At 35.4% G+C, this 17475-nt stretch overlaps 1 protein-coding gene across 1 annotated transcript in view; it reads right to left on the reverse strand.

Annotated features, from left to right (window-relative positions):
* Positions 1–351: 351 nt before the first annotated feature.
* UGCG (UDP-glucose ceramide glucosyltransferase) overlaps positions 352–17475 on the reverse strand; it is a 48453-nt gene continuing 31329 nt past the window's right edge. The window contains exons 3-9 of the mRNA XM_070742432.1: positions 16090–16194; positions 13687–13788; positions 11287–11399; positions 10031–10209; positions 8295–8381; positions 5933–6122; positions 352–2890 (exon numbers count right to left, since the gene is read on the reverse strand). Of these exons, the coding sequence (XP_070598533.1) occupies positions 2720–2890; positions 5933–6122; positions 8295–8381; positions 10031–10209; positions 11287–11399; positions 13687–13788; positions 16090–16194 (947 nt within the window). The 3' untranslated portion in view covers positions 352–2719. The remainder of the gene's footprint in view (positions 2891–5932; positions 6123–8294; positions 8382–10030; positions 10210–11286; positions 11400–13686; positions 13789–16089; positions 16195–17475) is intronic.

Raw genomic sequence — 17475 nt, forward strand, 5'->3', positions numbered from 1 at the left:
TGGTTTTATATAATGGGCTTTTAGATATTTCTTCTTCTTTTAAATATTAGATTTGTTTATTGTATACTGTTTTATTATTGTTGTGAGCCACCCCGAGTCTGCGGAGAGAGGCGGCATACAAATCTAATAAATTATTATTATTATTATTATTATTATTATTATTATTATTATTATTATTATTTACATATCTCCAACTGTAAATGTTTGTCTATACAAACATTTGTATAGACACACTCTGTGTGTGTGTGTGTGTGTGTGTGTGTGTGTGTGTATTCTCCATATGAGAAGCATTCACAGGATATTAAATGGAAATAAAAGCAATAAATAAAATATTTTTCTCAAAACATGTGATTGTATTCAAAATTTATTTTTTTAAACAAAACAAGACAATCTTAAATAAACATGGTATTCTTAACATGTTGACAGACAATTCTAGATTAAGCATTTTGAACCATTGCTCTGTTCTGTCATAGTGCCCTCCTACAATATTTTTAAGGTTTTTTTTTCCAAAATCAACCCAGATTTCTTATACAAGAAATTAAGTTGTTTATTAAGGTGAAGCATCAGTTTCCTTTAAATCATAAAGGTTTCACTAATGCACACACACACGCACACACATTCGTACTTCTCTTACATAGTTCATAGGTCTCTCACACACATATGTGCACACACATACACACATTGAAGTCTGTCCAGCCTTTTTGGTTTTTGTATTACACTGCACAGGGTGATCAGCATCAAGCCAAGTCAGCTAAGCTTCACTTTAACAGTGCAATGGATGGCGTCAACCAAACTTCATAAAACAAACAGAAATATATCAACATCATAAGCAAAATTAAGGTAGGTATCAATGATAACAACAAACATGATAAAAACACAACTGGAATGGCTCATAACCAGACTAGTTTGCAATATGCAACCTTCCTCAGGAAGTAGCTCTTCCTGATTCACATGTAAAGAATGAAACATGCATTAAAAGCCTTTGTTCAAGGGAAAAGATGCCCTTCAAAACAATTTCTGTAATGTCATAAGGCAAACAAAGCTCTGGGGAATGTTTCATAGGATTTGTCTGCACACAAAAATGTGCGTGCTCAAACACGCACCCTATTACTTTACACTGTGTGTATACCAGACAATTAAATGCACTGGCTCAGTAAATTGGAAAAACATCCAATTCCATAAATACTCATAATTATTGCTAAAATGCTACAAATTATGCTCTTTATCACAGAAGTGTCACAACCTAGGACTTAAAGCTGTCTTACTGGCAATGCATTTTGCAAATGTCCTTTATGGTGATAGCATGCCATGCCCACATGTGGGAGGGGGGAAGGGGGGGAAGAAACGTAAGTACAAATGCAAAATAAAACAAAAGGCTTAATGCAGTGCCCCTCTCAATTTGCTTTGTGATCAAAGTCACATTTAAACAAGTCCAGTTCACCATGTTAAGAGCAATCCAATAATGGGTGGGAGAACAAACTGAGTTAAAAGGGGTAGGGGCTGGGGAGAGAGAAATAGCATGCATTTACAAATTGATTATTATCTAGTCTTTTTTTCTTTTAGCAATTACAGCTTGAATACAAAAACCCAATTGAAAGACCAGATTAATAGAAGAAAAAATTCCAAAAGATCCAGTTGATAATTAAAGCTTACAAGTTCAAATCAGTAACAGCAAATTCACTTTGCCTTTTAATATACTGACATCTATTGCAATTTGATACTTAAGGATGACTAGTGTAGACAGAAAGATGCCCACTTTAAAAAAAGATAATAAATACCTGCTTCATGAAGTTACATTCTTAAGAAGACAGTAAGAAAATAGGTCATATGTGAAATGTTTCTGAAATGCATCCCCTCTCCCCATAACTATCAAATGTTCACTTACAGAGAAACAAAAACACCCCTTTAAAAAAGTAGAATGGGAATGGAGAAGATTAGCTAGGCTAATTACAGCACAGTGATTAAAATGGTTCAAGACAGAACCAGTTAGAGTTGGCCAAAAGATGCCCCCCATTGAAGCACTAATTCTTTCCACGTTCCACATCAAACTTCTGGCTCACTGCAGAGAGACCAAAATAAATTACTCTGTATATACCCAGACAGAGATACACATTTTGCTATTCCTAAGGCCGAGTTACCTATTCATATTTGCTCTGCAGCAACCGCAAGAGGTAGGCATAGATCATCTCAAAAGCTTCTCTCCTTGTGCCCCACCACTTGTGCTTTCCAAAGCTAACCATTCTTGTATTTACATCGTTAGCCTTTTAGTGGATGCAGTATAATGACTAGAAGACCATTTGGGACAAACATATAGCTGTGCTTGGCATACATCCCATAGATTTTTCAGTGGACATACGCAGAATTTATTCCCAGTGGATTACGTCCTTTGATTAATAGAGAGTAGCTTTTGCTATACTGAAAGATGCTGTTTGTAGAACTTGCTGCAGAACATTCATAAGAAAAATGAATCCTGGAACCAATCCTCTTGATTTGATTTTGTACATAAAAACAAGGTACCATTTGGCCAAGACTATAGATGGTTTTCTTTCTTTTTTTTTCACAGATGCAAGTGCCATGCAAAATAAATTAGAGAACAGATATGAAAACATACAGGTAATAAAACTATTGAAGGTAGATCTTTTAAAAGCATTTATATAAACATAATTTGTAATACTTTCTCTTTTCTCTTTTCTTGAAATACACAGTCACAAAGCTGCGGCTATACATCAAGGATCTCTTCTGCAGTGCCTCCACAGCGTAATCTGTAGCGTCCTGTCCTCCAGCTAATAGTAGGATCCCACAAAGCTGAGAGGAAAATGTATATCGTCATGGATTCTCTGATGAACCATGCTACTGCATAGTCAAGTTTTGAAAAACACAGAGCACTGCCCTAGGGAATTATATAAAAAGAAGTTCATGATTAGTAGCAATTTCACCAACCAAATTAAATATTTACTTAATAAGCTTAAATGAAAAAAGATTACTATAAGATGCAGGAAAAAATAAGTAGCTTAGGGACTACTTTTTAGCTATTGTTTCTAATACTCCAGGCGAATCCGTAGCTCATATTTTTAAGAAACAACTGTTCTAAACCAAGTTAATTAAGAACTAAAGGCTCTATTAGAATATTTAATAAGAGTATGCATGACAACTCTTCTAGTTTTATATAGACTAATTAGCATCCTGAAAACATTGCATAGATCATTCAACATGGTGTCTTCACAAGAACTGCTCTAGATTTGTGATACGAAGAGGCCAAATACAGGTAGTCCTTGACTCATGACTACAATTGGGACCAGAATTTCCATTGCTAAGCAAGGGCAGTTGTTAAGTGAGTTGTGCCTGATTTTATTACCTTTTTGCCATGCCTGCAGTTGTTAATTGAATCTGGCTTCCTCAGATACTTTGCTTCTCAGAACCCAGCTCGAATGATTGCAAATGATGGTTATGCTGATTGCCAAGTGTCTGAGTTTTGATCATGTGACCAGGTGTGTGTGAGGTGGGGTGGGTGTCGTGAGAACAAGTTATAAGACACTTTTTAAAAGTATCACTGTAACTTTGAATAGTCATTAAACAAATGGTTGTAAATTGAGGATTATCTGTAACTGCAGCCAAAAAAAATGTCCTTCTCCAAAGTCTTTTAGGTAGATAAATGGATGACCAGAAGACAATACTAGCTTCATGTTATAGACTCAGAGGGACATGCTGAAAGAACCTAATTGAAGGTAGTCTTTAATTTATGACAATTGAGCCCAAAATTTATGGACAAATTTGTTAAGTGAGTTTTGCCCCATTTTATGACTTTTCTCACCACATTTTGTTAAATACATCACTGCAGTTCTTAAATTAGTAACACAGTTGTTAAGTGAATCTGATTTCCCCATTCACTTTGCTTGTCAGAAAGTCACAAAAGAGACCACATGATTCCCAGACACTGTAACCGTCATAAATGTGAGTCAGTTAGATGAGACAGGGTTAGAGGTTTTATGGTCAGTAAAATTCAAGACTGAGTTATAAAGAATAAACTGGAATCACTCTATAATTTGTAAATATACTAATGTTCTTAGTTTAAAATATTACAAATCAGTACACCTGCATTTTGGTGGAGGGGATTGAACAAAGGAATGTTGGGTGGCGGGAGCGCATATCACTGTGTCTTTTGTGTAGTGTGCATCTGCTTGTATTATTATTAAAACTAATAATTTTTAAAAAAATAAATAAATGTGAGTCAGTTATTAATCATCTGAATGTAAATCACGTGATCATGGGGATGCTGCAACGGTTTTAAGTGTGAAAAATGATCATAGGTCACTTTTTTCAGTGCCGTTGTAACTTCAAATGGTTACTAAAGGAACTACAGTGGTACCTCGAGATACGAGTTTAATTCGTTCCGGACCTGGGCTCTTAAGTCGAGCAGCTCTTATCTCGAACGACTTTTCCCCATAGGAATTAATGTAAATAATTTTAATTGGTTCCAGCCCTCAAAAAACTCACAAAGTTAGTCTAAATTATGCAGAAAGACATGTTTTTAATGAAGAAATGTACATGTACATATAAATGAATAATGAAGTTTCTTTCACTTAACTTGTAAACTTTCTTAAACTTTTAAATTTACATATGTTCAACTTCTCTGCCACCCAATCCTGTAGGACAGAGGTCCCCAACCCTTTTTGCACCAGGGACCGGCTTTAAGCGATCAAGAGAGGAATGGGTGAATGAATGGACGGAGGGTGGGAAGGAAGGAAAGAGGGAAGGGACAGGAACAGAGGAAGGAAGCAAGGAAACTTATGAAAGGGGAGAGTAAGAGAGGAATGAGTGAAGGGAGGGAGGGAGGGAAGAAGGTGGGAAGGAGAAAGAAAAGAAGAAATAGAGGAAGGGAAGGTAAAAGAGAGAAAGAAAAAGAGCAAGAAAGAAAGAAAGAAAGAAAGAAAGGGGGAAGGGACAGGAACAGAGGAAGGAAGCAAGGAAACTTATGAAAGGGGAGAGTAAGAGAGGAATGAGTGAAGGGAGGGAGGGAGAGAAGAAGGTGGGAAGGAGAAAGAAAAGAAGAAATAGAGGAAGGGAAGGTAAAAGAGAGAAAGAAAAAGAGCAAGAAAGAAAGCTGCAAGCACCCCCCCGAGCCCCCCAGGCCGGCTGCAACCTTTTAAAACACGCGCGCCGCTTCGCAGCTGTCTCCTGAAGCCGAACGCGGAAGTTAGCGTTTGGCTTCAGGAGACAGCTCCTTGGCGCTTGTATCTCGAATTTGGGCTTGTAAGTAGAACAAAAATATCTCTCCCCTCCCAGCTCTTATCTCGAGTTGCTCTTAAGTAGAGCAGCTCTTATGTCGGGGTTCCACTGTATTGTTAAGTCAAGGATTACCATTGTGGCATTATTTGCTTAAATTTATCACCAGATTTCAGATACCTATCCCCTCACTGTCAGCTTTTATGACGTTTCCTTCTCTGTTCCAGAGATTTTTTAAAACTCTCCAGGGTTGTTTTTTTTTGGGGGGGGGTTTGGGGGGGGGGCAGACAACATAAGAAAGAAAGGGAATTAAACAAAAACTTAGGTGTCTTCAACAGAAAATTTTTTCACTCAGATAACATCCACATAAATACCCCTCACATTAGATACTATTATTCTAAATAATATAAATTATCTAATTTTATATATAGGACACATTGTTAATTCAAATTTCTCGCTCATTTAATTCAGAAATGTTGATAAATGTGTCCTTCATACCAATCAAATGGCTAAATGTTTTAATTGCATGAAACTGTGCTACTCATGACACAAAATACATTAGTATTTGCATTTTGCATAGTCTTCATTCTGAATTTAAAGATACACTTAATATGTTATAAGAACTTTAAAATATTAATGCAAAAAAGCATGGTAATTGATTTACAAAAGAAACTCTATTACATCTGAATCTCCATTCAGTAGAACCTACCTGAACAGCCCTGAGTTGAATGTAGTCAAATATAAACCATGCCAAACAATGACACATAAAAAACACCATTATGTCCCATCTAAACATATGATGAACTGCCCATCCAATAATCAAACTCGCAACAAAGCATTCTGAGATTGGCTCACAGATTATTGTGGCTGGAAGCATGTTAATCCGTAATTTGGCCCACCTATATTTAAGAAAATGAAATACATATATATATATATTAAAACAGGGGAAAGCAGTATCTATTACTACATTGAGAAATTGATAAATGAAAATTAACTTTAAAAGACTTCTGCTGATCTGCAGGAAGTCTGATACAAAATGCATTTTTAAAAAGCTGATATTATTGAGCATTAAAGACTTCAATTTGGAAACTACAGAATGCTCTGGATCTTAGGAATGGAAACTACAGAATGCTCTGGATCTCAATGCTGGGCTACAAAAATTGGAGTTAGAATAATGTGGGATTAAAAAGCAAATTCGATTAGAATCCCTTAAAGGATAATATTTTCAGGCTGACAACTAGTTACGTAACTCATTTTACTTTGTGGATTACATTGTAATCTAGATTTTAACAGTTGCCAACATTTTTTTCTTAAATAAAATATATAATTAGATGAAAATAGATTGATGTAGATCTAATAAATGTTACCTCAGTAAACTTGAATTTGAGGAAAAGGGGAGAACTATAACAGAGTGACAGATCTATAAACAATAATTCACTTGCTGAAAATTTAATTCAAATCCTACCCCTACATCCTTCACATTAAATACTTCAGATCTAACTCTGAGTAGTTCGTAACATCTCTACAATATGATCTACCATGTTAGAATTAACACAAATCAGAAACAAATCTGAAGTTTAATTGTGATTACTAGCACATCAAACAAATAGATTTCAGGACAGTTTGCTGAAACCAGACTTCTCTAAGACAAATACCACATCCATGTACAATCAAAATCATTATACTCTGACAAATACATGCTTTTAAATATTCAAAAACTAAAATGTATATGTAGTAAGAATCAACTTAGAACAAGAAGTCATTGCTCTGATATAATTGTGTCTAAACCCCCCCCCCCATCAAATCTTTCTATTTATGAGTTCACAAAATACCAACAAAATTCGACATAATATTTATTTATTTTACAATGTAGAAGGTAATTGATTTTGTCTTCTGAATGGGCATTCTGTAACTTGTTTCATTCCCAGCATAATTTTGTTTCTGCCTTTACTTGGTGATTCTCAAAGTTTTAGTTAAAATAAATAAATAAAACAATAGCTATCTTTCATGCCTAAATTGTTTGTACATTTCTCTATATGAAACAAAGATGATTCTCCTAAGCTAGTATTTATGACTGACTTGCAGCTGGCCATTGCATTAGTGTATATAAAGACCAGTTTCATCTGACATGACTTGAAAGCAAAACACTTGAGTCTAGATATTACACAATCAAATAAAATAGAGAATGTTTCAGAAAATTTGAAACACAGTGGTACCTCTTCTTACGAACGCCTCTACTAACGAACTTTTCGAGATACAAACACAGTGTTTAAGATTTTTTTTGCCTCTTCTTACGAACTATTTTCACCTTATGAACCCAAGCCACTGCCGCTGGGATGCCCCGCCTCCGGACTTCCGTTGCCAATCGAAGTGCCCGTTCTTGCATTGCTGGGATTTCCCTGAGGTTCCCCTTGCTGGGATTCCCTTCATTTTTGCTTGCGCTGCTTTGAATCCTAGCAAGGGGAGCTCAGGGAAATCCCAGCAACACAAGAATGGGCGCCTCGGCTGGCAACGGAAGTCTGGAGGTGAGAATTCCCAGCGAGGGGAGGCTCAGGGGAATCCCAGCAATGCAAGAACGGGTGCTTCAGCTGGCAACAGAAGTCCGGAGGTGGGGTTTCCCAGCGAGGGGAGGCTCAGGGGAATCCCAGCAATGCAAGAACAGGCGCTTCAGCTGGCAATGGAAGTCCGGAGGCAGGGATTCCCAGCGGCGCAAGGCAAAAGGGGTGAATTTTGAGATGGGGTTGCACTTATAATTTGCTTTTACATTGATTCCTATGGGGAAAATTGCTTCTTCTTACGGACTTTTCTATTTACAAACCTGGTCATGGAACAAATTAAGTTCGTAAGAAGAGGTACCATTGTATTTATTAATACATGGCTGCCACAATTTTAATCACATATTTAAAAAAATAAAATCAGAATAAGCTGCCAAAAATTTACAATTGATTGGGGGGAAAAAGAATGAATATAATTATATATCTTATTAGTTTTGAATGGAACTTCTTTAACCCAAAACATACGCAAAATTGAAGGTGTCAATAACTGAGATAATAAAAAGTTATTTTTTTTACCTTATCATTCTGGACTGAAACTGTGAAATTGAATAAGACCCAGAGTTTTGCATTGCAACTTGTGAAGCCATCTGAAATTTCCAACCTCTGAAAGAAGGAATATAATCAAGATAAATAATCTCATCATCAAAGGATATTGGTTAGCTATTTTTTCCTTAAATATTGGAAAGGCTTAAGTTTGAGTTTGCTTTTCAAATACTTCATAAGTAATTACTGTCACAGTGCTTTAGATTTGACCCCAAAAGTCATGCTATACAAATAAACTGCAATGGTTGTGTGTGTCTTACACTTCTAATGCTCTCATACAAACTGAGCAGGGCAGCTCTTTTTTTTTAAATCACTGTGGGCACAGTTTAAATATTCCTTAAACACATGTTTTCTGTTTAACATGTAACTTTTCTATATTTCACATAGTTTGTATGTGAGTGGCCATATAAACCTATTTGAGGAATAAAATAAATAAATACAATCAAAATATATAGATACTGTGTGATAAAGCACAGGACTAATATCATGATTGCTTATTTTTTCTAATCATCCTGTTAACTAGAAAAAACAAAATAAAGTTTCAAATTTCTTTGAAAAATAAATAAGACAAATTCCTCTAAATGTAGGAGGGCTTTAGCTAGGGACTGTAAATAATGATATGAAAATAATATAACTCTGTACAGAAAATAAATTATGATAATTTGGCTTTAGTGTCAGGAAAAAAAAGAAACTTCCTATTTGCAACTTCAAACTGAGACCAAAAAGAGCCCAGAGTTGGCCTCCTCTGGGTCCCGTCGAGTAAGCAATGCAGGTTGGCGGGACCATGGGGGAGGGCCTTCTCTGTGGCTGCCCCGGCTCTTTGGAACCAGCTTCCACCAGACGTCCGCACCTCCCCCACCCTGCTGGCCTTTTGTAAGGCCACGAAGACCCGGCTGTGCCTGCAGGTTTGGGGGCCATAAATTTTTCACTCTAAATGGCCAATTATGAATGGTGTGCATGTGTATGATAGTGACTGTTTTTTTAATCTTTATGGGGTTTTGTTTTATAATGTTTTAGTTTAGAAATGTTCGACTTCTTTTATCTTTGTATCTATTTTATTATATTTTTTACTACTGTTGTAAGCCGCCCTGAGTCCTTCGGGATTGGGCGGCATAGAAATCGAATTAATAATAATAATAATAATAATAATAATAATAATAATAATAATAATTTGGATGAAAAACATTTCTAAACATGATTGGAGAAGAACCAGTTTAATTGGTATAATTTCCCCTCTGGGGAAGAAACAATACATCCTTTGAAAGTTATAGAATAATTCATAAACTATTAGTGAGTTGGGAGAACATATAAATAATTCTCCAACATTTCTTATTGCAATTTTTAAAAATAGTTTATGCCAGAGGTCTCAAAATTGCATTCCAAGCATCATCCTGTAATTTACTCATAAACATGCTACCAAGGGACCCGAGTTAAATAAAAGAAAAATATTTCCGTTCGCAGTAATTTAATTTAATAAATTTATTTTTAATTGCATGCAGTTATATTTTTGAAATTTATTTAGAAACATAGAAGATTTACTCAAAACTTTGATATTCGTGTATGAAAAAGCTTTAGTGTTGCAGCTTTCAGACTAGAAAATGAGTGCTCAGATACCACCCATAACAATTTAAGTTTGAAATCCTTAGTTCACAGACTAGTTTACTGTTTTAATGGCATAGTGACATTTCCTGAGAACATTATCATCATACCTGTCAGCTATTGCTTTAGCCATAAAGTAGTCTTCAGCAATATACTGTGCAAAAGCTATAAGTCCTCCAGCTTGGTCCAAAACATCTTTTCTCATCAAGCAAGACATCCCTGTTACACATTTAAAGCCAGTCATATGGGCAGAAATGTATGTCCTTGGATGGGAAGTACCAAAATATACCTTTAAAAAAAAGCATGCCTTGGTCATGGTTCTATAGTGTCCCTTACTATTACATTTAACACTTGCCATAGCTTTTTAAATATCACTACTTCTGTTAACATATATAAATGGATACTTCAAACAAAATGATCCCGCAATATAAAGCAGTTATTTATCTACATTGTCACTTTTCCATTTTTCTGTTCATCTAGAAAAGTTTCTTTTTCCCTTGGTATTAGTTAAATGACTACAAGGTCAATGTAAGTACAATATAAATTATAGCAATAAAAATGAAAAACAAGAGAAAAAAACAAGGATGCAATAGAGTATTACAGATATTTTGCTTTAATACTACAGTATTTGCTTCTAATCCAATAATAATAAACAATTTCTTTGTAGTATACTGTATATGATGTTTCTACTTGAATTAGCAAACAAAAATGTTGTGGCAGTAAGCACTATTCAATTCAGCTTGAGGCATAAAGTTAACAAAGCAAAAAAAGATGAAACTTCAAATCAAGAAGCAGTCTGTTAAGGAACTAACTACAAACAATTGATTCCTTTATTGTCAACGTGCCATTGTATATGAATTAAGGGTGCTATATTTGCCACTTAGGAAACTATGAGTTAATGCAATTCTTTTTAAATAGCTCAATTCATCCAAATTTTAAAAAGTGCTACCTCTGTAGCACTTTATTAAAATTCAAGAACTCCAAATAAGTTATTAAATGTTGCAAGCAATAGTCTCCTACAAAATGATAGGCTACAATGAATGACTCATCAGAAGGAAGGAAGGAAGGTATGCAAATAAGCCTTTTCACAATTAGAAAGCTCTACATGTAAAAGTAATAAACCTTTTGCATAATAAACTGTCAGCAAAATACTGATAGTTAAATACCAGCATTCATAAATATCAGACTATCTAGAATTATCTTTTGGTGTTAATATATGAAAACATGGAACCAATTTTACTACAGTAGCAAATATTTTTGTGGTAAAATGTTTACATTTACTGATTCTTTTCTCAGCTTTAAATTATTACAATTTACAAAAATTTAAGCTTACAAAACTGAGCAAAGATAAATAAAAAAAACTTACCTGTTCTAGAGTAGCAGCAAAGCCCTGTCTATCTGCTACATAAGGCAGGCCATGAACCAAACCCACTTTTTCAGTCATTTGATTGGCCATATCTGTTAGTGTATCTGGGTTAACTGAAAATAAGAACTACAGTTAACATCAATGGCGTAATGTTTTAAAAGGTTAGTCTCAAGTAGTTAGGTGACTACCCCACAATATGAAATCTTATTTTTTAATAACAACAAAACCCCCAATGGGAGTTCCTAGTTCTGGCTGCTTGGGTGAACATTATAAAAGTAAGGAAGGTTAATTTTTTGTTGCACAGTCTTGATAACTCAATAATTATAGGAGTAATCAGAGTGTGGAGAATAAATACCGTCCACCTGAGGTAGTTTCTATCCTGCAAATTACAAATACAAGCATTGAAAGGGGGGGAAAAAGCATTATTGTGAGAGTTCCCCAATGACTTGCCTTGAAAGAAATCCTGTTCCATATAGATACATAAACAGAAAGTTTGCATACATTATTAATATATTTATATACTGGTTTTATTTTTGCATTGCTCAAACGGGTGTACATAATGCTCCTGCCTCCTATTTTCCTCAAAACAACCACCGTGTGAGATGGATTGGGCTGACATACAGAGTAATTGTTCCAAGTATACCCAACTGTCTTTCATGCCTAAGGCAGGATTGGAACTAACACTTTAACCTCTCCATCAAACTAGCTCTAGCTTAATTTTTGTTTAAGAATTACTTTCTTAGAAATAAAGATAAATCACACAGGTAGTTATTGTGCAATGACTTGCCTAAAAACATGCCAACCCTTCTAGGATAGACAGACAATCATGTTGTAGAGCTCAATTGGAAGACTACACAGGATAGCAAGAAGCAACCTCAACAGTTTGTCTCCTCAGTTTTTCCTAATTAATACAATGGATATTTTTGAACAGTCATTTCCATCAGTGATTTTGAGAACATGCATTCTTTCCCCAATGGCTGCCTGCTGAGGAATGACTTAAAGGCTCCAAAAATTTCAAACAACAATCTTGACAGTATTTGCCTCCATATGTTTCGTGTTACCTTTCACGTTTACACCTTGTGCCTATGAGAATGACTATAACTCCATTTCCAAAAAAACTGTAATGTCTTCTTGGCAGAATGTAAGTTTATTCAGTGAATGATACCATCGACATTTAATATTATAAAGTTACTTATTTCAATAGCTTGCAATCATGAATCTTTCCAAAAGAACATTCTGTGACTTGCTACTCTTTTCATTCTCTACATCAACGACCTCTGTGATCATATCACAAGCAACTGTGTTCTTTTCGCTGACGATGTAAAACTCTTCAACATTACAGACAACACAGCTATTCTCCAAAAAGACCTTGACTTCATCTCAGATTGGTCTAAAATTGGCAACTTCAAATATCAACTAGCAAATGCTCTGTCCTCCACATCGGCAAAAAGAATCCGAACCTCGTATACAAACTGAATAAACAAAATCTCACAAACAACCCCCACTCAGTAAAAGACCTTGGAATACTAATATCAAATGACCTAAGTGCCAAAGCCCACTGCAACAATATCACCAAAAAGGCTTCTAGAATTGTTAACCTGATCCTATGTAGCTTCTGCTCCGGCAATCTCACACTACTCACCAGAGCTTACAAAACTTTCGCCAGACCCATCCTCGAATACAGCTCATCTGTCTGGAATCCATATCACATCTCGGACATCAACACCCTCGAAAATGTCCAAAGATACTTCACCAGAAGAGCCCTTCACTCCACCACTTGAAACAGAATACCCTACGAAACTAGACTTACAATTCTGGGTCTAGAAAGCCTAGAACTACGACGCCCTAAACATGATCTAAGTATTGCCCACAAGATCATATGCTGCAACAACCTGCCTGTCAACGACTACTTCAGTTTCAACCGCAATAACACAAGAGCACACAACAGGTTCAAACTTAAGATCAACCGCTCCAAACTTGACTGTAAAAAATATGACTTTAGCAATCGAGTTGTCAAAGCATGGAACCCATTACTGGACTCCGTGGTGTCAACCCCTAACCCCCAATCCCCAACATTTTTTCCTTAGACTATCCACGATTGACCTCACCAGATTCCTAAGAGGTCAGAAAGGGGGCAAGCATAAGTGCACTAGTGTGCCTTCCGTCCCCTGTCCAATTGCCCCTCCTATATCTTATATATCTTTTCTTCCATTCATATATCTTTTCCTCTATTCTTCATTGATGTATTCTATTCTCATATCTTTTCTTCTATCCTTTCCCTGATATTTACTACTACATGTTTTTATTCTCTTTAACTTTCAATTTGTATTGGACTAAATAAATGAATAAACAAACAAACAAACAAACAAACAAACAAATACTTTGAAAGAAATCACTTACCTCTAATGCCACTATCACAGATCCATATGAGATCATATTTGGCAACTTCATATGCTGGCATCAAATTGTTGATCTTTGGATTTATTCCAACTTTTTTACCACCTTGAAAATAAAATCTAAGTTGTTAGTCATTATCACTATCACGAAATAAACATTGTACAAACTCTATCTCTGAATCTATGCATTCATCCATATACTATACCCGTGAGGGAGAACCTATGGCAGAGGTGGCATGCAGAGCCCTCTCTGTGGGCATACACACCATCACTAGCTGCTCTTCCAAGTTCTGTTGCACGTGTACCAGAGTGCCAGAACCCAGAAAAGATCAGCTGGTCAGTGCACATGCGTGCTGAACCAGCTGTCTGGTGCATATGTGTGCGACAGAACCCGGACGATCAGACGGCTGCTGCATGCATGTGTGCCAGCCAGCTGCTGGCTTCTGGTGCTCTGGCACATGTGTACATTCCAATATTGGCACTTGGTGCCGAAAAAGTTAGCCATCACTCTACTATACAGAGTTGCTTGAAAAAGTTAAAGTACCTCTATTCAAACTGCATGTTTCATTGTATCTACAAACGAACAGAACCCGACACAGTTCTACAATGGTTTAAAGTTAAACAGGGTACTGGTACCCTTCTGCAAATTTGACTCTATACTTTGTATTTATGTGCAGTTGTTTATAGGTTCAAAATATGAAAATAATGAATATGGTAGATACAGAAGTATGGAAGTCTTTTCAGTCAGTAGTTGGTAACATCTCATTTTGCAGAAATAAAGTTCCAAATTTTTACAGTAGCTAGCTAAGAGACTTTCTGTTGTTGCTTTTATATTTAGTCTTCTAACTTAGAAATCTTGTGAGCCACCCCGAGTCTGCGGAGAGGGGCGGCATACAAATCTAATAAATTATTATTATTATTATTATTATTATTATTATTATTATTATTATTATTATTATTTCTTAAATCTCCTAGCATGCATTGCATGGTTAAAATTTCTTCATAGATTTATATTCAAAACTGGAGGCTTAAACTTTCCTGCAAATACATCATGGAGATACATTTTGGACTGTTGTTTTCTGAAATATCCAACTTTCAAGCTTCATGAAGAATGAATGACTTTGGAATACCAGCTCCTATGAGTTCTTAATATTTAATCAAACCCACTCTTCCTTCCACCTACACAATTATTTCCTGTGATAGTAGCTGTCTCATAACCACTAAGCAAAACAAAGTCCCTTCCATGATTAGCAGTTGGCAAAGTTTTTCTGTTCTTCAAATGCTTTACTTGCTTCCCCCCCCCCCCCCCCCAATTGTAATCTTGTCTGGTTATTGCTGAACAATTTAAGTTCTGTTTCATCAGTCTAAAGCACTTTGTTCCAAAACATTTCGTGTTCATCACAGTTTTCTTTTGCATACTTTGCACTGTGAATGAGATCAGAGAAGAGATTTCATTTTGCAAGTCTCTGATACAGATCCCTGCAATTCTGTACTGGGAGGACGTGAACAAGTCCAGTGTCAGCAGCTCATCTGCAGTGGTCTGTGAGTTGTCCTTTGCAGACCTATCCCATTTTAATTTCTAACATCATTGCTTTTTAGTTTCTTAGACCTTGATTTGACCTCCATGGAGCTTCCGTTTCTTATCTTTTCACAGAGATGAAAATGCTAGAGCTTTTACAGTTTTACCCTGCTTTCTGTGCGTGAATTACCTTCACTTTCATATACTCAGAAATCTGCTAAAAGGAGGTCTATGACTGTTGTTTGTGCACATGCGCATGGCATTGCATTATGGGTGTAGGGTACACACGAGCACGCTATCACGCGTGCACTCACCCTTTTGGCACTCAAGCCAAAAAAGGTTCGCCATCACTGAGCTATAGGTTTAACAGGAGTAAACAAATGAACTGTTTAGTCATTCTTATTTGGTTCTTTCTGAAATGGTCAGCAAAATAAACCAAGAAATCTTTACACAAATTTTACTTAGCGGCATATTCAAACTGTTCTATCTTGGCTCACTTAGTAATTTTAATCCTGCCACTTTCTCTTAGCTCAAACTATGGCACAGAGCTGTTGCTGTGGAAATATATTCATTAGCATATATAATAATATAACTTCACATTTGTCTAGCCAGTCCTGTTCTCAGAAGTAGCCAAGCAGGAAAAAATGTACGGTAATTACATGCCTCCAGCACACTAGTTAGAATATTAATTTATTATTCAATATTTCTTTCCCTACTTCAGTTGGTTTTTTTAATCAACTTCTCCAAGCAATTATTATGAATTATGAATTATATTATTATTTAATAATTAATAAATATTTAATAGTTATTAATAATTATTAATAATTATTAATTATTAATTAATTATTATTATTATTAATTATTAATTATTAATTATTTTCTTCTTACCTATAAATAATCTTGCATCAATGTTGGGGTATTTTCCAAGCAGCTTTTTACACACATCAATGGCAGGATCATCATGATCTTGCACACAAAGAAGCACTTCATACTGGGAGCAAAGAGAAACAATGCAAGGTGTTATATTTATTAATTTAGCAAATAAATTTATCAACAGTTCTCACCAATTTTGGACAGTTTACAATATACTAGCAGATAATATAATGACAAAACTCTTCTGAACTTTAATAAGGAAGTGGCATGTCTCAATTCTCATAGATGTTTATTCTATAAATTAGAACATTAATAAAAGAAAAATGATAATAGCCTGCAAAAGGTATTTTTTGAGGTCATAGGATGGACCATACAAGAGGAACACTTCTGCAAATAGCTTCAACCGAAATCTTGTAAGGCTTTGAAAGTATTTTTTTCCAGCATAAGGTATATTGGAAACAATTAAATAAAAATGCTTAGATTTTCAGAATTATATTTTTATATGTCTCTAACATTTAAACAACATATTGTATCTTTGCTTTAGAAATCTATTAAAAAGTATGTTTTAACAAGCACAAATGGAATTTCAAAGAAAGTTTAAATTGCTATCAACTTACATTTCTATAATTTGTCCTTTAATTGCTTGGTTTAGAATTAGTTTGGTGATATTGCTGAAGAAATTTAAGCAATACATTTCCTGTGGATATTTAAGGTATTAAATGCTGAATATGTACTAATGGAAGTTGGATTGGAAGACAAGCATGTTTTTACCATTGGAGGAGGAAACATCAGTAACCTGCATAATGCTAATTTTCCCTGTTAGTCAAATATGCAAAAGATCTGTAAACTCCAATACTAAAGGTTAAGGAGCAAGGTGAAAAAAATGGAACTAAAATTAAAATAAAAAAGAGCAAACTCATGGCAACAGATAGAACCAATCTCAAAATTAGCAATGAAGGTTCACTGTAAAGGAACAAGCAGTTAATAAATATATCACAGCCTAACAATAGCACTTAGACTTATATACTATTTCATAGTGCTGTACAGCCCTCTCTAAACTTTCTATAAATTGCTACCAATAATTTGAATCCTCGTTTTATCAACCTCAAAAGGATGGAAGACTGAGTCAACTTCAGCCAGTCAAGATCGAACTGCTGGCAGTCGGCAGAATTAACATGCAATACTGCATTCTAACACTGCCACCACAGCTCTTCAATGGCACTCTGTAGAACAGCCACGAAGGTTTGAAAAAATTATTCAGGTGCCAATCAGATTTATTCTAGAAAAATCAAATTGTGCAAAATACGGTATTCCCTGTAATACTCTAAAGAAGCGAAACTTGGACTTCAAAGAAGTAGGATAGGAAAAATATCAACGCTCCTAAATGTAGAGGTTTTGGAA

Source organism: Erythrolamprus reginae, chromosome 2, assembly GCF_031021105.1.
Source record: "Erythrolamprus reginae isolate rEryReg1 chromosome 2, rEryReg1.hap1, whole genome shotgun sequence".
Taxonomy (NCBI): Eukaryota; Metazoa; Chordata; class Lepidosauria; order Squamata; family Dipsadidae; genus Erythrolamprus; species Erythrolamprus reginae.